Raw genomic sequence first — 20,459 nt, 5'->3', positions numbered from 1 at the left:
AGTGTCACTGATTGGCACAGGACGGCCCACCAATTTCTCCGTGGCTGCAGCGCTGGATGGGGAGCGGCCGGGACGGGGGAGTTTTAGTTTTTTCTTTTAAGGACCTGCAACTTTTTTTTCTTTTTTTTTTAAGGTCCAAGAAGCCCCTTTAGCTCCCTGATGATTTCGCTCTCGGACTGTTTTTCCTTCTTGCAGATTATTTTTGGGCTTCAGGTGACAAAAAATGGCAGTTTCCATTTGGCAGGAAATATCGGAGGGGCCCGGAGTGTAGACGTGGCCAGACGCATTGTTGGCACCGACGCACGACCGTTCCTGCTCTGATGTTGGGTGCTATAAAACCTCACGCGGTAAAGCCTGCGGAGATCGGAGCGCCCGCAGTAAAGCCGCAGTCTCTCCCGCACCTTTACTCAACGTCCTTCAATCTCCTCTTTGACAGGTCCATCAGCCCCAGAATCGGTGATATTTTACAAAAGTTGGCGCCATTCTTAAAGATGTATGCGGAGTATGTCAAAAATTTCGATAACGCCATGGAGACGGTGAAAACCTGGATGGAACGGTCGGCGCAATTTAAACACGTTGTTGAAGAAATCCAGGTGAGGCCTTAGAGGCAGAGAATACATGTATACTATACATATATCATTAGCGCTGCGGCACGGAGCAGCCTGGATGCTGTGTATATGTAGTGACCTCTAGTGGTGAAGCATGAAATAGCAGCAGTCCTGTATCAGTAAGGCTATGGTCACACCAGACAGAATTCGCTGTGGAGCGTCCGCAGCAGAGATTTTGTAGCAAGCCAGCAGCTCAAGAACGAAATTGTGCAGAATGCGCCCCCTTATTCGACAAGGTGGAAACTGTGCCACAAAATGACATGTTGTTGATCCACAGTCCGCACCGCAGGTCAATTTCAGCACAAAAAGTTCTGTAACTTTGCAAGAAAATTTTGTTATAATCCCCCCCCCTCCCATTTTCAAGATCTCTGCTTGCTGTCAGTAAATGAGGAACATGTTTGTTTAAAACCTGAGGCCAGAAAGCTCTACAGACCTGATACTTTCTTACACTTGTATTCACTCTAAACGCTTATTAAAGGGGTTGTCCACTTCTAGTTATTGATAATCTATGCACAGCTAAGGTTATTAAAAGCAGATTCGCGGGGGTCTGTTTCCTTGGGTCAGTTTTTTCTGTATGGAGCCATTTTGCTGCAGGAAACAGAAAGCTATATACATTATACAGTGGCCTGGGTTGGCATTGCAGCTCAGCCTGCAGTACCAACTCACGCCACTGTGCAATGTATGGAGCCATCTGCTTCCTGCATCAAAGCTGCTCCATACACAAAAACACTGACCCATGGGAACAGCTGATCCCGGGGTCACAGGTGGTAGACCCCTGTCATTCTGCTATTGATGACCTTTCTGAGGTCATCAGTATCTAGAAGTGGACAACCTTTTTTAAAGGGTTTCCAAGATATAAACGTATCCCCTGATCGGTAGTGGTGGTTTATGGGACTGCCCAAGGGAATTCAAGAACCGCAATTTGCGATCTCTGGCAGTCCTATAGAAATGAACAGCAGCGCACATGTTCAAACGCCATTCCATTCATACGGGGCGGAGCTTGGGAACCCCGTGATCAGTGGGATTCCCAGTGGTCAGGTCCCCATCAGACCCTAACATATAGATAGGGGATAAGTTTATATATTGGGACGGTCCACCTAAAGAGCTAAACAGCTCTAACCGCACACGGATACATTTACCCGCACTGTTACATTGTAACAAACTCACAAGTCACCTCAAGGTTTCCCTCTATGAAAGGAAGTTGCAAGCGACCTTGTAAAATTACAAGAAGTCTGACGTAATTGGATTTTTTTGCAACTTTTTTCCCCATTGGGAAATATTAAAGATGGCCACAAGTCACAGTAACACCGCATTTTACTGCAAATCCTGGCTGATCCCGCGTCGCCGCGGTGCGTCTCGCCATCCACGCTAAACTTGTATGTTTGTTCTTGTTGCAGAGGGAAGGAAAGTGCGGCAGCCTGACACTGCAGCATCATATGCTGGAGCCAGTGCAACGGATACCGCGATACGAGATGCTCTTAAAGGATTATCTCCGCAAGCTGCCCCAGGACTCGCTCGATCGAAAGGATACGGAAAGTGAGACGACCTCTATTGCACTATTACCTAGATAGATCTGCAGTTAGAGATGTGTTTGGTGCTGCCGGTACCATCAGCAACCTACTTCACTCTGTGGTGAAACAGCAGCAAGTGTTCGATTCTCCTACAGTGCCCCCACAGGGAGGATGAAGTATTACACAATGTATAATGCATTATAGACATGCCAGGTCCTCCAGGGAGAGAGAGAGGCCATTTGTAGCCACTTTTTGCACCAACTAAAGAAAAATGGACAATTGTAAGGATCTTAGTGACTGTGACAAGGGGAAAATTATGATGTGTAGATGACGGGGTCAAAACATCTCCAGAATGGGCGGTCTTGAGGTGTGTCTCGGTATGGAGTGATTACTACCTACCAAAAGTAGTCCAAGGAAGGACAACTGACGAACCAGTGACATAGTCATGGCAGTCAAGGCCCATTGATGTGTGCGGAGTGAAGGCTGCCTTCTGGTCTGATCGCACAGCACAGACACTGTATGATAAACTGATGAAAAGCTTTATCCACCACCAAACAAGTATTTTGTCGCGGTAACCTCGGCAACTCTTTCTTTCAGATTCCCTTGAAATTATTTCTACAGCAGCGAGTCACTCAAATACAGCGATCCGGAAAATGGTAAGTGATTTAGCCTGCAAATCTTAGGGATGGGATCATTATACGGAGTCCCTATAGGAAGGCCTCCAGCCAGTAATAACCATATAATGGTGCCATACGGTGCATAGATACTATCACACCCCTCCCATTACTCTGCAGTGACTGATAGCGGAAGAGCATGTGTTCCGCTCTGCTGTTTGTGACGGACCTCTAGGACATATTGCAAATGGTAATACATAGGTTGAGTTCCTAGAAAATTAGCCCCGTTGACCCGTTACAATGTAACCCTGTGTGATAGAAGTCCACCAGTGTATCCGACTCCATTTGTATGCGTAAATGAGATTGGTCGGCTGAGTCTTAAAGGGGTATTCCGGGCTTTTAGAACTGATGGCTTATCCTCTGGGAATGACGGGGTTCTGCCGCTCAGAGCACCGTCCATCAGCTGATCATTAGGCCTGCTGCACTGACAGCGGGCCGGACGATTCGCTAATGGACGGGGATTCCAAGGAGCGGAACCCCATCCATCAACTACTGACGACCTATCCAGAGGATAGGTCATTGGTTCAGAAAGCCTGGAATACCCCTTTAACTACACATGAGTTGCACTTAAGTGTGATTGTCTCTGGGTCCCGTTAGATTTTGCGTCCGGCACTGTGAATCTGTTAGGTGGGCAGTCTCCACTGACCACTAGCAATCAGATCCGATATTATCCATTATCAGTGAGTGGTGGAGACTGCCCACTTGACGCTTTCAAAATGTTGGAGTCAATACAGGGGGATGTAATGGTAATAGAAAGAAAGGAAAAGCTATGCAGTGACTGGAGGATATAACAAGTTCCCTTTAAAGGGATTGTCCAAGCGAGGGTCTGCTGCTTGGGATCCCCGTGATCAGTGCAGATAGCGCTGTCAATATTGCCATGACCCACTTTGATACTGCAGCACACCTCCCACTGAATGCAACAGGAGCTGTGTCTGCACTACCAAACCTGGCCACTGCAATATGACAGCACTGTCTGCTTCCAGTGCTGTCTGCTCTGATAGCAGGCCTGGCGATCAACTGATCGGCATAGATCCCAAGCAGTAGACGCCCGCCAATAAACTATATCCTGAGGATAGCTCATCAATCGTAAAGGTCCCAGATAATCCCTTTAAAGTAAACCTGTCATATCCCTCAGTCTTCAGATCCAACTACATAGCTTTGTAGCCGCGGCCCCACTGGCTCTTTCTGAACTTTTTATTTTTCTAGTCCCCTTAGATTCCCCTATAGTGACTCCCGTCAGATTCGGCTCCCAACACTTTAAATGTGTCAAGTGGGCAGTCCTCACCACTTACTGTTAATGGATAATGTCAGATTTGATTGACAGTGAGCAGTGGAGACCGCCCACCTGACACATTCACAGCGCCGGGAGCCAAATCTAACGAGACGTGGTACAGGGGGAGTACAGACAAAAGAACAGCTGCAATAGAGTCAGTGGAGCCACGGCTGCAAAGAATGTAGTTGGCCCCGCAGACCAGAGGACATGATTGGTTGCCCGGACCTTTTACTATTGAGGATCAATCCACAGCATTGGTCATCAATAGTTGATCAGTGGGTGCGGTGGGGGGCATTGCTCAGGACTCCTGCCAATCGGACTACCGCAGTGCTGACAGAGCTATCTATGTCCAATGCAGTCCACACTTACAGCGACCCTTTGATCAGCTGATAGGTGGAGATCCTGAGTGGTGGACCTCCGCTTGGTCATCAATAGTAAGAGTCCTGGAGGACCCCTTTAAAAACCAGTACTGGAGGTACCTTTAAGAAGCAGACTCTAGTGGCAAGTGACCGGCTCCAAAGCCACCTTCTGAGTGGAGTTGTCTTCTGCTGGACCTTTGGCGCCCCGTTATTATGTCCATGTGTGAACCTATGAGATTCTTGTCGGCCATTCTGGAAGCTCAGCTGATACGTTGTCTTTAGAGCAGATCTCCAATGTAAAGATTAATCTGCTCTTAATGGTTTCAGCTTTTTTTTAGATAGGCTGACAGGGCAGCAGATTGACGCTGAGATTTTAGATAACTGCTTCCTCCTTTTGGTGGAAGCTATAGTCTGCATCGTAAACCCTATCAGCTTACTGGGCACCCGCTATAGTTACACTGCTGAAGAGACCCCACAGCTGGCTGCTAAGGGGCATGTATTAGGTATATAGCTGACCATCTATACTGGGGGTGGTTGGTTGGGGTAGTAGGTAGAAGGTAAGCCTTTTCTCTATGGCCATTATTGGTGTCACTACTAACAACTCGCTGTGATTTTTTTGGTCTACAGGAGAGTCTGAAGAAGCTACTGATGGTGTACGAAATGCTGGGAGAAGAGGAGGACATCGTCCACCCCTCTAATGAGTTCATAAAAGAGGGGCAGATTCTTAAACTGGCCGCCCGTAACACGTCAGCCCAAGAACGGCACCTCTTCCTGGTACGTCTTGGCATTTGAAGAATGATTAGTATTACCAGTAGTGGTGCGCTACGGCCATCGCTACTTTATATAGTAAAGGCTAATGACTGGTGTTTAGTCACAGCAGCTCAGAGTCCTTAGTAGAGCCATAACTGCAGATGGCTGGGGCTGGCCAATGGCTGGGGCTAGCCAATGGCTGGGGCTGGCCAATGGCTGGGGCTGGCCCATGGCTGGGGCTGGCCAATGGCTGGGGCTGGCCCATGGCTGGGGCTGGCCCATGGCTGGGGCTGGCCCATGGCTGGGGCTGGCCAATGGCTGGGGCTGGCCCATGGCTGGGGCTAGCCAATGGCTGGGGCTGGCCAATGGCTGGGGCTGGCCAATGGCTGGGGCTGGCCAATGGCTGGGGCTGGCCAATGGCTGGGGCTGGCCAATGGCTGGGGCTCGCCAATGACTGGGGCTCGCCTATGACTGGGGCTCGCCTATGACTGGGGCTCGCCTATGACTATTGTATCAACCTCTTCTCTTCTAAGTTCAACAACATGTTGCTGTACTGTGTGCCCAAGTTCAGTCTGGTGGGGGCGAAGTACTCTGTGCGCACGAAGATTGGACTGGAGGGTATGAAAGTGGTGGAGACGCAGAATGAGGACTATCCGCACACCTTCCAGATCTCCGGTAAAGAGCGAGCGCTGGAGCTACAGGCCAGGTAAGGCGTCCTCTGGGGGATCTTTGATATGTTGCTGACGGTGTCTTTGTTCTCGTGGTTATTTTTTCACGTCATTTATGTCTTTTTTTTTTTTTCAGCTCCGAACAAATCAAGAAAGAATGGATAAAGGTACGAGCCGGCGACCGATCAAAAGTAGTTTTTGGGAGTTTAAAGGGGATCTACAGGCAGCCATATGAAATGTAATACATGGACAGGCTGGGAATGCCAGAGCGAGAGACGGTCTATGTTAGTGGTTCTCTGCTCTGGAACCTTCTTCTTTGATGTCCATTTATTCCACCACAAGTAGGTGTTGCCTTGATAAGATGTTACCATTAAGTCTGGTAATTTTTTGGGCAGGAGCTTTTTTTTTTTTTTTTTGCTAAAGTGCCAACAGGAAGTTCAGCTTCTACATCTTTAAACCCTTCCCAGTCCACGACATACATGTATTTCATGAGAGGGGAGCAGTTTGCACGAAATACCATACATGTACCGCATATAGATGCAAATGGGGAGATGGAACAATGCCTCTGCACTGCCACCTATTGGAAGGCAGCATTCTTGCAAGTCAATGTCAGGCCTTTTAACAAGCCTGGGAATAGGAGTCCTCTCCAGAAGAGAAAGGTTGCAGTGAGCTCCTTTTGTGACATCAGTCCACCAGCATCCAGTCGTGGTGGGCCAATGAGCTGCCATGGCTTGTAATGTCAAAGATAGAAGATAATACACTGCAGAACAGAAGTACTGCAGTGTGATATACAACCACAGATTATATTGCCTACAGGGACATAAAAATAAATAAATAAAAATAGTTTAAAAAATTCAAGGGCAAAAATTAATAAAATCCCCCTTTTTTTTTGTGCACCTTTTATTTTTGCAAAAAAATAAGTGACTACAAATGTCTTATGCGTCCCAAAATGTTCCCAATTAGAAACTACAGCCCCCTCACACAAAACCAAATAGTAAAAGTTCTGGGTCTTTGAATGCAGTGATGCCAAAAACAAATTTTACAAAAAAGATTTTTATTGTGGAAAAGTGGAAAAACCTGAAAAAATATCTACAATTTTTATACAATTTTTTGGCTTCATCGTAATTGTTCCAACTCACAAAAAAAGGTTGTGTCCTTTATACTGCATACTGATTTCCTAAAGTACCAACCTAGGCCGCGTCCTTAAAGGGTTAATATTATCCAGTGGGGTTGTTGTGGCCCCTTTAAGCTGCATATTAATGAGTGGAATTCGTTTTCAGGCTCTGAACACAGCGATTGCAGAATTTCAACAGCGGAATGAAACGTTTTTAATCGCAACTGCAAAAAAAATGGAGGAGGCGCCTCAGGAAGTTCCTGTAAGTTTTGACTAATTTCCTTGTGGGCCAGTAACTGACCGTGAGCTTGTGAAAGAGGGAAGTATGCTGTAATATTATCCATCCCACGCTGTAATATTTGTCATAGCTTGTGTTAAAGGTCAGTGCCAGTCAGCCTGATGACCTCTCAGGATAGAACGCTGATTTCATATTGTCCTCACCCAGAGAGGTGCTCACATAGCCAGCCTTAGCTAGGGTGTCCCCTGCGGTCACACAGGCACAGTCCACCAGCTTGTAGAAGAAGGAGGGAGGGGGGGGGGAGACTTGGCAAATGGAAAGCTGGGAATAATCGTCCATTTAGGTTCGACCTTCCAGACGATCATCTTCTTCCATACAGCAGCAACTTGTGGAACTGCATGAATCATCCTCCTCCTGGCTCTGTCTCGTCTCCTCTGATGTTTCGAGGTGCTGCTATTAGCCAATCAGCTCCCCCACAACACAATGGCTTAGTCCTGCTACTGTATTTATGTTATGAGCCTATTTCTGGTGCTTTATTTATGGGCCACATTTATATGCTGAGATTGTGCTGTATTTATGTTATAAGCTTGGCTCTGGTGCTGTATTTATTTACGGAGCTTGGTTCTGGTATTGTATTTATGTACTGAGGTTGGTTCATGTTTTATGTCTGTACCCAGCTTGGTTCTGATGCTGTATTTGTGTATACTGCCTCAGAACCAGCAATTCCACCATGTGGTTCTCATACTCATGCTGTCCCAAACAGCCATCCAGTCGCGCTGGGAACAGACAAGGTGGGGACGGGGGCTGATGTAAGGGCTCATGGGCCTGGGTGCAAAATTTTAGCTCTCTTCCAATCAGTGTTGTGGACTTGAGTCACTCTGTAAATACATTGTATCACTTGTCTTGGGGTATACAGTCTGTATTACACTTCAGCGCTGCATTCACAATTCTGCTATTTGTCGTTGGAAAGAGTCAACAGGCTTTCTTCAGACTTTTTTTTTTAAACCTGTAGTTTATCTTAAAGATTTTATGTTTGCCTTTATTTCAGAGTGCTGAATTGGGGCTCCGGGCTCCAAGGTGGATCCGAGATAATGAAGTGACCATGTGCATGAAATGCAAAGAGCAATTTAACGCACTGACTAGGAGGCGGCATCATTGCCGGGCGTGTGGCTATGTAAGTTCATTTGTGTTACCATGCAAGGGATACATTCATTGGATGTGGTATAGCTTTTTTTGTGATCTGCCCTCCCTGCTAACTTGGATGCTTCCTCCTTCCTCCACCCCTCTCCACACTCCGATCTGCTGTGTATAGTACCTCTTCCCCTTCCTCGCTGCTAGTTCTAACATTGAGAGGAAGGAGGGGTAGAGCAGAGAGACCCCACAGAGTCAGGAACAGTGGGCTGCCTGCTTTAAGTCAGAAGGAGGAAAACCAGCTATGTGAAGGAGATGCACAGAACCTACAACCGCAAAATAATAGAAAACTTTTAATGAAAACTATTTAGTAAGTTGTTTAATTTTGCATTCAGGAGGGAATTGGGCAATAAAAAAGGTGTCTATAGCCTATAATATATTTTATGATCTAAGGCGTTTCAAGGATTAATATCCTTTGTGGTCAAGGATAGTCGAAATTTTAATCTACCTGGTAGTGATAGCAGATGCTGTTACTCTGACCCTTGCCTAGTGGCCGGTGCAGGTGCAGCTCCCATTGATTTAAATAAGACCCCAGTCTGCAGTTACAAGTGCTGGCCACTACAGAGAGGTCGGAACAATGGCTTCCACTCTGACCATGGAGTGGCCTGCTACTGACAGTGGGTGTTGCCTGGAAAACCCCTTTAAGCAAAGGATAGGAATACAGCTGGACTGCAGACACATTGGGACCACCTATTGGACAGTGCTACCTTCATCTGTTTATAACGGGTGGCCCAAAGACGGTGCTATATCTGGCTAGTGGAGTCACACTGGAAAATCATAAAAGTACCCTTATACTCTTCGTATCATTGGGCATCTACCTTTGTATTCAGTTGGTAACCCAAAACTGGTGACAGACTTCCTTTTAAAGGGGTTTTCCAAAGAGAGATACTTAACCCAATCAAGTGTGTCCCCAGCAGTGCCAGCACCACCACTTCCTGCCCAGTTGGTCATGTGTTATGGACTTCTCATTGTTGGTGACATCATGTTGTGACATCATTGTAGGGGGGGTAGGCTGAGGACTGACTTGTTTCAATAACTTAGTCAGCCTCCTTCTTTGTCTCTGCATGGGCCATTACAGAGGAGGAGGCTGTTGTAGTTATTGAGATAAGGCAATCAGCCACCCCCCTGTGATGACGTCACCGACAACGAGAGGTCCATACCAAATGACCTGGTGATTAGAAGTACAGGTGCCAATACTGCTAAACCCTGACTCAGTGGACAACCCCTTTAATTAGTAGCGTATTGAGTTAAAGGGAGCCAATATCTGACGTACATTTACCTTGTGTCTTTACAGGTGGTTTGTTGGAAATGTTCTGACTACAAAGCTCCTCTTGAGTATGACAGTAATAAAATGAATAAAGTCTGTAAAGACTGTTACCACATATTAAAAGGTTGTAATGACAGTGAGGAGAAAGAGAAGAAGAGGGGCATACTGGAGGTGAGACTTGAAATTTGGCCTTTAAGACCATACAAATCCACTAGAGTACCTAAAGCTTCATATTTAAAGGGGTTGTCTCATGACCACCCTGTATGGGAAGTCGGACTGGCCGGAAACTTAGTATTACATGCCAATTGTTCAATACATGTGCAAGAGCCTATCTTTGTTACTGGCTCTCTTCTTTGGCTAATGGAGGCAGTTTGAGAGACCCCCCTCTTCATTTGAACCCCCTCCACACTCTGATCTACCATGAACAACCTCCTCCCCCTCCCGGTTACTACTCGTATCTCTAACACTGGGAGAAGGGAAGTGCAGAACTAAAAGAGCCAACACAGCCGGGAGCAGCGCTCTGTTGGATCAATGTCAGATTCAGCAGGACAGCCAGCTATGTGAAGGAGTTGCACAAACTCTACAGCTGGAAATTTTGAACTTAGGTTGTTCAAAAAGTTTAAAAAGCAAAGGCGTTAAAGCCTTTAATATGTTTAGTGGTCAAGCATGCTTTACTGAGTTGTATGCTCCGTGCTCAAGGTTTTAATCTACCTGGGGGTGTAGGTTGTGGAAAGCATTAAATACCTGGTGCCCAGGAGCTAATTCACCTCTGCGGCCATCTCCTGCATTGTCTTCATTATCATCCTATGGGTGGTAAGTGGTTGTCTGGATGGGGTTGATGGGGTGAGTACTTTGCAAGTATGTTGAGCATTGACCTCAAGAATTTATCCCCATTCTGCGCACAGTATTCTCACTCCTGTCCCATTGCTTAGATCTCAGCTTCAGTCTACCTAATAAAATCTGACTCGATGGGCTCCAAACATTTCTTGGGTGGCTCAATGAAAGGATTTAGCTTACAGGATCATTAATATATTTATTGACTTTTTCCTTACATATTTTTTTTCTCCTCCTTTCTTTCTTGCTGTTGTCAGATTGAGTCTGCAGAAGTCTCAGGAAACAGTGTAATCTGCAGTTTCCTCCAGTATAACGAAAAGTCAAAGCCTTGGCAGAAGGTTTGGTGCGTGATACCTAAACACGAGGCTCTTGTGTTGTACATGTATGGAGCACCACAGGTAAGACAGATGCATGGCACTTGCCTCTTGTACAAAGCGCCATACGAGAGATAATAGTCCCATCTGGAAAACTAACTTCTCTGAGTTCCTCCAAGACTCCTTAGAATCGTTCTTGTTGCTGTGCTTCCTCTCCTTGTCCTACTTGCTTTTTATCTGTGTGGTTTCTTCTGCGGTCTTCCTATGCTTCTTGATGCCTGATTGGAGATGACCTAAAACAAGTCTGTGCAGAGGAGAGATGCAGTCAGTTATATAGCAGATAGAACTTTCCATGAAACCTTCTGTACATACAATTATACTTACTGAGATGATGGTCATCCAGAAATAGACAAGTGGGTACTAGACGACCTGAACTTAATCAGCTTAGAGAAGAAAGATTCAAGGAAACCAGTAAACCTATAAATCCCAAAGAGGCATACAATGGTAGAAGCGGTGTTCCCTTTTTACAATCCCTTTTTTGCTAGACGGGTCTCCTAGAAAGTAAGCTGATCAGTTGTGATCTGCAAGTGTTCAATTTCCCTGCAGTGCCACCTGCAGGCGAAATTAAATATTACATTGGTGCTCATGCAAATCAATGGGCTGTCTGTGTAATGCTTTGCCATGCTGGGTCCTCCAAGGAAGGAAACGCTCTTTGTCGCTAATCTCTGCTCCAGCTAATTGAGAGAGGTCTTAAAGTGACCCTCCAGTTTCATGACAAAATTCTGTCCCAGAACGGGAGGAGGGAGAGTGTATTGCCTGCTGTCGTTCTTCTCTGCCAATATTCTTCCAATCTGCTGTTTTGGGTATTGTGTTTTTATGAGTCCATTTTTTCCTACCTAAAGCACCCTGTGTACTGCTCTCTAATTGGCCAGCACTGATCATGTGAGCAGTACTGGCTAATCGGAGAGCAGGTATAGTGCAGTGGTAGTCTAACAGTAGCAATGCACTATGGGAATGAGGTAGTCTGAAAATTGTGTCAGCTATCTTGGAAAGCTGAAAATGGGACCTAGAACTGGTGGATCAGAGGGACATCAGCGGAGAAGACCAGCCGGTTTTCCTGAAACCATAGGGCCACTTCGGGTGAACAGCTCCTCCCTCTTCTTTTATATGCCGTCACTATAATGGAGTTTTAATAACATTGACTTTTCCGATAAAGTCTGTAATATTCGGAATCGCCTTAAATATGCAAATGTAAGAAAAATAGTCAACGTTTTTCATCATCTTGCTTTTTAGGATGTCAGAGCTCAAGCCACAATTCCACTTCTGGGTTACATTGTCGAAGAATCGCCCCGCGGAGTTGACCTGCCCTATAGCTTCCGGCTATCTCAGTCGAAATCTGTGCACAGCTTCTCGGCCGACAGTGAAGAACTCAAGCAGAAGTGGCTTAAAGTTATCAACTTGGCAGTAATAGGGGAGACTACAAGCGATAGAGAGGCAAACGGTGCTGCAGACGACCACCAGGAACCTTCGCAGTAGTCCTCCTTGGAAACCTCAATGAAATAGGAACACAAGACTATGAAAGTCATGGAAAAAGATAAACCAAACTTGGTTTACAGATCTGACTACTGACCTGGGACGGAATCCTATTTAAGTCCTGGGTCATATCTTTCGTTCAGTGCCAACCATGAGAATCCATAAACATGGCGGTATGGATATTTGGTGGACATACAGTCTTGACCGGTGGTTTGGGTCAAGCTTTCACCAAAAGCAGGCATCACTACATGGTGACATTTTCTGGACCTTCAGGAAGAATCCCTTCAAGAACATAGCTGGAGTTCTATATGATCTAAGGGGAACCCTACAATCATGATAAGGACAATGGCGCCCGAGGGCTGGGACGTAAAATTCCGTAGAACGTTCTAGGATCTCAGTTATTTTATTAATAATTGCACAATCAGCTACAAGATGAAATGATCGTTATTCTGCAGATAGGCACAGTGGTTCGATAGAGAAAGCACATGGAGACTTGAAGTCAGGTCTGCCGTCTGTCCCGAAAGTCCTACGCAAAGTTATTGTAAATTACAAAGTTTGTTCGTTTCTGTACTTTTTATTTGCACTCAGATTTTATTTATTAATTAAATATTGTCCTTTGTGATACGACATAAGCGACTGTTATCCTGCTGATGCCAAGATCCATCCAACTTAAAGTGAATGTCCTCCTTCTAGCACCAAGTTGCTTTTAGCTCCATCATTCCATTGTGATACAAAGCTCCAAAACTCCTGCATAGACATAAACTACCCTACCAAACGTAATTGGACACCTGAGCAAGAATCAGAAGTAGTATTAATTTCCATATCTTGATACTTTGTGGGGCTCCTTTGGCCCTAAAATATTGGATACTTTACGTGGCATACTTACTACTAACGTCTGATACACTTCAGATGGTTTTTCCCTCCATTCATCCTGCAAATGTCTGGCCAGTTCTTAAGGATGGTGTTAATATTTCTTGACCCAATGTTCCAGTTTGTCTCCAAGATATTTAGTAAGATTCAGGTCAGCGCTCTGTGCAGCCAGTCCAATTGTGAAACATCCATACCCTTAAACCAACATAAAACAGCGTTGGGTTTGTGACAAAGTGCGTTGTCTTGTTGGAAGTATGGCCGACCATTCCCAGAGCATTACCACGTCTAGAATGTCAGGGTACACCTTTGTGTTCATGGTTCCTGCCACAGCAACCAGTGGACTGAGACCATGCCACATAAAAAGAACCTCAGACAGAACCTCTGCTGTACTCAACTGTTGGCACAAAGCACTTAAGCAAAAGGTGTTCCCCACATGTCCTTCACACCCAGATAGAGCTATTTGATTTGAAGATGGAGCAGCATGATTTGTCACTCCGTAGAATGTTGTTCCGTTGCTCAACTGTAGATGGGCCAATGCATCTTCTTTGAGAGAACTTGTCAGGTATTTGCAGGATGAATGGAGGGAAATTATCGGCTGATGTGTATCAGACGTTAGTAGAACGGATGCCACAGAGAGTACCAAATTTATTAGGGCCAAAGGAGCCCCACTAAGTATTGATATAGGGCAATAAATATTACTTCTGATTCTTGTTCGGGTGACGATTTCATTTTGGTAAGACAGTGAAGAATTTATACTTTAATTATATTTCGATCTACCCACAGTCACAACTAGGGGATCTCAGGAGTACTGCATACTTTTATATGATAGAGTTCACAGTATAAACAGTACGCAGTACGTGCTTGAGCTCCCTCTAGTGGTGGCTGCAGATAGAATGTAATAATTTAAAGTATAACTGCACTTTCTAAAAACGTTTGAGACCTGCACCGATTGCTAGAATGATCCAGCTGAGGCGCTTGTCTAAGCACGGTCGCTTAATTGGTATAAAGCTGTATTAAAGGGCCACTCTGTGTCATTTGCACCCTGGGAAAAATATAATAAGTTTCCCCAAAGTGCCTACTAGGGCGGATCATTTTACTGATGAGCTACCCATCCACTGCTCTGCGGTCCCCCGATGCCTCACATGACTCCTGGTGAAAAGTTTACTCGGAGTGGCCCTTTACGGAGATGGATGGATTGTTGTACTTGTTTAGCTAATGTTCAGAGGGGGACATTCATTTTGAGTTATAGGGACCGACATCCGCTCTATCTTTGCTGAGAGTCTCTGAGCTCTGACAGAACGGATGTGTTGTTGGGGTCCCAGCTCACAGACCCCATTAATGTCATGGATATTTAGGTTGAATCCCCTTTATTTTTTTTACTTCATCTTTCGACTTGTTTCATAAAGTATTTCTCCGTTATTGTTTTCAGTCCGTTGCCCAGGTGACTTGTTACGTGCGCACAGTGAGGGCAGACATTCTGCTGTTTGAAGTGCCTTAGTGAAATCGCTTATAAAAACAATGGTGAGTCACCATTATAATGATGCCAGTTAAAGGCACACTCCCGGAAGAACTGATGCTGTGTTATGACTAGTGCAGGCTCTGCAGGGGTGGAGCCTGACACATGGATTTAAAGAACCTATGATACTCCACCCCTTCCTGCACTTAGTATAACACAGACGACCAGTTTCTTAGGAGTGTAAACGGGCACATTCATGTGGACGAGTGTCCTGGTTTGACCATGAGTCTACTAACCCAAACTCGGAGCATTATAGAGCCCTATGAGGCTGTGAGTCTGGGTCAGTAGACCTGTGGTTGGATTGGGAGTTCTGTCTGTATTATGGGCACATAAATACGCCCAACATCTGCTTGTGTGGAACTGGCCTTACCGAGGCATTAACTTTAATTGGTGGTTTACTAATGAGTGCTGGTTCAGTGATGTCATCAGTTCTTAGAAAACTAATAGACTAGAGTTCACACGAGGAGTATGGCCACTTTTTTTCTCGAGACATTTAGGCCAATTAATTCCAAGTTGTTCTCTACAGCATGCCACAATTGTTTCAGCTTGTAGGGGCCTATGGAACAGTATTCATTAGCTAACTATAATCACTGGTGTACTTGCCACATGGGGCCCTTGGGGAGAAGCCCATGGAATTGTCACAAGGGTCACAGATAAGGCCTTTCTATCCTGCATGGCAAAGCACAGCTCACAATGGAGGGCCTATTTTAGTCATTGCTGGGGGGGGGGGGGGTGCTTATCTTCTATGTACGCCTCTGTTTAATATGATTCATTGTTAGCACAGATCACATATGATATTTGACAGCACAAACCGAATTAGTTTTAATTAGGTTAATGTATTGCAATGGAGTCCCAGCAGGGGTGCAACTATAGGAGGGAAGGTGTAGAGGTTGCAGCAATAGCAGAACTTGGTGCCAGGTGTCATCTGGGTGGAGTCTAGTTGTCACATGGCCATGTGTGGCTGACAACCGAGGGAACTAATATACATTGATGTATATTCTGACGTGGGAGAAATTGAATCATGGAGACAACAGCCACGAACTGCTACAATGTAGTAACCATACTGTAACCACAAATACAGGGAGCATTTCAGGAAATTGGTTGTCTAGCAAGGACTAAAACAACAGCTAAAGGGGTTGTCCCACTGTTCAGCATTTATGACCTATCTTCAGTACTGGTCATCAACGGTGATCAGTCGCTCAGGATCCCAGGGGTTGGTGACTGTCAGTACAGAGCTGCCATTTGTTGTCGGAAGCAGACAGCTCTGTATATCGTGCAGTGGCCCCAGCTGGTATTACACTCTGAGCACTATTGAAGTGAATGGGACTTGGCATGTAATTCCAACTTGAGAAAACTATGCAATGTATGAAGCGGTCTGCATCCGGCATCAAAGACCGCTTGGTATTGACGTTGACCGGCCACAGGGATCCCAAGCGGCTGATCACCGCCGATCTACTAATTGATGACCAGTCATGAAGATGGGTCATAAATGGTTAGCAGTGGGATAACCCCTTTATCTGGTGGTTTTTGCTCTCGCTGGCCAACCGGTTTCCTATGGTAACACTCAGTTGTGAAAGCTTTTCCAGCAGCATTCTGGTGTAAACCCTACATTTCCCACAATGCACCACAGTAGACCATAATCCGTAGAGACATTGAACTAGCCGAAGATTGTAATGAAGTTATGCGGCTTGGCAGGTTACAGTAAAGCAGCTCAATCCTGACTGCGGGATTTACGAATGTAGCTATAGAAGACATCCCACCCAATCCCTGGGGCCCCTGTGCCACATAAAGGACACCAGTATTATAAATGGCACATGATGGCGGGGTATTCCAGATTTCGCACCGGAGCCCAGGAGCTCTCGTGTTACTCCTCTGTCTATATATGTTCGGTCTTTGTTACTGTACATTCTCCCAAGTTCCAAGACTTTGCAAACCCGTAATGACTCATCTCATAAACCACTATAGGATGAGGCCGGTGGAGGCGGTTTGGCAGGGAAACCCTGGAGTAAATCTTAGAAAATACTGCTGCGCCTGAAAAACCACCTATAAAACCTGCCAGCGTTTGGGTGCGGTCACATTGCAATCTGTTGATGATTGCCTATGGCTTAAACATGTACAGTGCCTCTCCGGCATCCATTCAGATGCGTATAGCAGCATGCAGAAGGCCCGTGGCTTCTTCTAAAACCATTCAAAGGAGTTGTTTGGCTGGACTCTTTAAGGGGTTAAAATAATAAAGTAATTCCTACTTACGTCGTGGATCCCCCTTCTGCTCCCTATCCAGCACTTCCTGGATTCCCCACCGATCTCAACTGTTTGGTGCCTCTCATAAAATAAATGTGACTGCTCAGCCAATGACGCCATTGGCGCGGGACTGGTGGGGGGGATCGGTGAGGGGATCATGACTTATTTTATTTTCTTGTACCTGCCGGACAACCTCTTTATGGGCGTTGTCCCGTGAAAAGATGTTATTGGCTCACCGTTGGATATGGGATAACGATCTGATCAGTAGTGGCTGACCATCGGAGCTCGCAGCAATCACAAGAATTTGGGGCCTTAAAGGGGTGTTCCAATCTCCGCTTTTCTTGGCCGAGATGGCAAACCGCTGCCATGGCTGCCAGCGACCTGGCGGAGCCTACAGACAGAGCAAACCGCCTAGCCCAACGCTGTTTCCGTAGCTCTTCTTGAAGTGCATTAGGGTTACAGAAACGGTGTAGCACTCTCGCTTCCATGAGAGCTACAGAAACCGCGCTCAGCTCTTTCCGACAGATGGTCAGCACAGAGGGCCGGGCGATGGAAATCTGAGGAATACCCCTTTAAGGTCCCCATGTAAATGGAGCAGCGGTGTTACTTTTATTAGGACTGTCAGAGATAACCAAGTACTTGTACCCTGCTATCTCCGGCAGTCCTACTGAAATGCATGGACTGGTGGCGCACACAAGTGATCACTGCGCCAATCCTTTGGGGCCTCCATTCTTGTGATTGGTCGGAGCTCCAACAGTTGGGACCCACGGATCAGATAGTTTAAAGGGGATTTTTTGGCTTCCCGTTCATTGGTGGTAATAGAAGGATAAGTAATCTATATAAAAAAGAAAACCGTGCTCACCTCCCCCCCCCCCCCCCCCCCCCCCGTCATGATGCTCCCCCACCTCCGCTCTGGTCTTCTATTTACTTCAGGCCGCAGTGGTCACATGGTTGTTTACCCACATGATTGCTGCAGCCAATAGGAGGCTGGAAAGGGACGTCATCGGCGACATCCCATTAACCAGCTTTGGAGCTTCTACATTAGAAGCCCATGTGACAGGTTAACAAGACGTCATTGGGTCTTCTCACCTGGTGCTGAAGCGGCGGTCCGGCGCCACGGTGAGAATATTAATTTTCTATGGTTTTGAGCACAGGGCGCCCAAAACGTTTATTAAAAAAAAAAACTTCGAAACCCCTTTAATCTCTGTCTGCATACTTTCGTTTTGTGGGTCAACCCCTTGAAGCACAAGGTCTGCCAAAATCAAGTGTATGATGGTGACAGTGGTCTGTAAAAGGCCCATAACCGTTACGGTCTGTGACGCCCGGATCACTCTTAGCCCATACCTGATGGCGTTTCTTTTTAGAAGTAGATGTATGTTTGTCCAAATCAAGTGCGCACATTTTGTGATAAACCTTCCGTGGTAATTTGGTCCCTGTGAGCATATCCCAGAAACTATGGCTATAGGAATGGATGAGGTACCCTTGGGTAAAGCCCTGTACCTGCCCCCAGCGGGGTGTGACTTACTATAGAAGGCAGCCTACACCGTTTAAGTGCATCCAAACTTAAATGCAAGATAAGTAGACTGAAGCAATGCTGCGAATAGTCGTGATTTATCTCTCTTCGTTTTGTGTATACAGCTCCTATGCCAACCTATGTGTCTCCTTGGTTGTAGTCTATAGATGCAATTAGAAACATGACCTGGAAGCACCATCTATTCTATACAGGTATAACACAGCATATAAGCAAAAGTGCCAATGTAAAACAGCCGTACGATAACCTCACATGCCGTAGTGTAGTAACTGGTCAAGCAGCGTTTCTAGATCCTGTTTGGTTTACAGGGTTTGCCTTGGGTGGTGCCTTAGTTATTATGGTTTGTTTTTTAGGAGATCTGTATAATACAGAAACATAGTAATGTCAAGCTGCTTTCAGCACAGTGCCAGTCTGCAGCTGAAAAGCCAAGTAATTTCAGAAGACTGGTAGGGAAAAACTACCTGAAAACTACAGCTTTTTCTATGAGGGTTTCATTCAGGCCGCTTGTCCTTACATCCAGTCAGTCCTTCAACTTGAGTGAAACTGGCATGGATTGAATGCAAGGAACCGTGACATAATGCAAACTATGCTGTCCCTCATAGAAGCAGTCACGAAATACGGGATTGTCCAAATTACCATCAAAGTATATTAGGGTGACCATACATGGACAAATATGGTGAGGGCACCCATGGGCAGTGAGACCTTTCGCAGTCTCTAACCCCTAGACGACTACTAAAGCACAATCTTTACCCCTAAAGTTTCCGCTTTTTATTGCCGTGTCATTTTTAGGTCCAACATTCAAAGCTGAACAATCCCTTAATATCTTTAGAGCGTTCCCTGCGCCATTTTTTTAACCCAGCGTTCTAAATCCTCTACATAGACATTGAATTAAAAGATAACATTCTGGCTGCCTGCATCCACCACTAGAGGGAGCATTATGAGCCGAATGCATACTGTTCATCATATAACCGTATTCAGGAGCTCCCTCTTGTGGTGGCTGCAGGTAGCCAGAATTTTATCTATGTGCATGCAGGGGATTTGGCACTCCAGATCAGAAAAATGGACCTCTGACCTCTATAATGATACAGGTAGGAATGGCTCGGCCCATCAACAGGGCTTATAATGTTGATTATTAATGAACGAAAGGATGCTTTTGAATGACCCCTTTTAAGACCATGAAGATTTTGGGAAGTTGTAAATACTCGCTGTACCATATGTATATTTGGCCCGGAGGAGCGCCGATGTGTTGTGTGAGATAAGAGAAGCACTTTAATTACTATTAAATAGCTGCAAATTTGTATTCTGTAAAAAGTAAAATAATCCTGGAATCAGTGAATGTTGTATCGGTAATGACTCTCTGGCTCTGATGATAAATAAAATCTCTAAAGCTGGACCCTCGCTGTGCCGCTTGTTTTTTATGAATTTAAGTTGTTTCTGAAAACTATCTTTATTTTCTTATTAGCCCCTCCCCCTCTGTGACGTATATGTACATCATAGAGGTGGGGGTGGGTATAGAGCAGGCTCGGGGGCTGAGCCCACTGCGTACCCAGCAGATAATGCAAACGGCTGCTATCGGAGCTAGCTCCAGTCTTGGCTGTCTGATGGCTTACATGCACGGTCAATCCTGACTTCTTACGCCGGCAGCTCTGGGTCTCCATGATGTTTACAGGCTGAAGTCAGTCTAAGCCATCCCGTAAACTAGCTGCTGCAGCCAATGACGAGGCTCAGTGATCATCACTGAGCTGTCATTGGCTGCAGCAGCAGATTTACGGGACGTCACAGGTGGACTGCAGTTTTTAAGCCATACGTCACCAGGAAGACCCAGAGCCGCCGGTGGGGAAGGAGTGGGTATAAGCTCTTTATTATGTCCTGCACACAAGTGACCATTTTTTATGAAGGCTCTGTACCTTAAGTCCTGCTTATGAATGTGAAAAGTACAATACACTGCAATACTAAAGTATTGCCGT

At 45.8% G+C, this 20,459-nt stretch overlaps 1 protein-coding gene across 4 annotated transcripts in view; it reads left to right on the top strand.

Annotated features, from left to right (window-relative positions):
- The window catches only part of FGD4 (FYVE, RhoGEF and PH domain containing 4), a 133,040-nt gene extending 113,155 nt beyond the window's left edge, over nt 1-19,885 (top strand). For all 4 annotated transcript variants that reach the window (XM_066590223.1, XM_066590224.1, XM_066590226.1 and 1 more), the window contains exons 7-17: nt 437-593; nt 2,006-2,144; nt 2,717-2,775; nt 5,053-5,199; nt 5,709-5,881; nt 5,980-6,010; nt 7,124-7,219; nt 8,244-8,369; nt 9,681-9,824; nt 10,745-10,885; nt 12,095-19,885. In XM_066590223.1, coding sequence (XP_066446320.1) covers nt 437-593; nt 2,006-2,144; nt 2,717-2,775; nt 5,053-5,199; nt 5,709-5,881; nt 5,980-6,010; nt 7,124-7,219; nt 8,244-8,369; nt 9,681-9,824; nt 10,745-10,885; nt 12,095-12,337 — 1,456 coding nt within the window. In that variant the 3' untranslated portion in view covers nt 12,338-19,885. The remainder of the gene's footprint in view (nt 1-436; nt 594-2,005; nt 2,145-2,716; nt 2,776-5,052; nt 5,200-5,708; nt 5,882-5,979; nt 6,011-7,123; nt 7,220-8,243; nt 8,370-9,680; nt 9,825-10,744; nt 10,886-12,094) is intronic.
- Nucleotides 19,886-20,459: the final 574 nt, after the last annotated feature.

Source organism: Eleutherodactylus coqui, chromosome 2 (assembly GCF_035609145.1).
Source record: "Eleutherodactylus coqui strain aEleCoq1 chromosome 2, aEleCoq1.hap1, whole genome shotgun sequence".
In the NCBI taxonomy this organism is placed as follows: Eukaryota; Metazoa; Chordata; class Amphibia; order Anura; family Eleutherodactylidae; genus Eleutherodactylus; species Eleutherodactylus coqui.
Note: the sequence above shows the minus strand (reverse complement) of the source record. Positions and strands in the feature narration are given on the sequence as shown.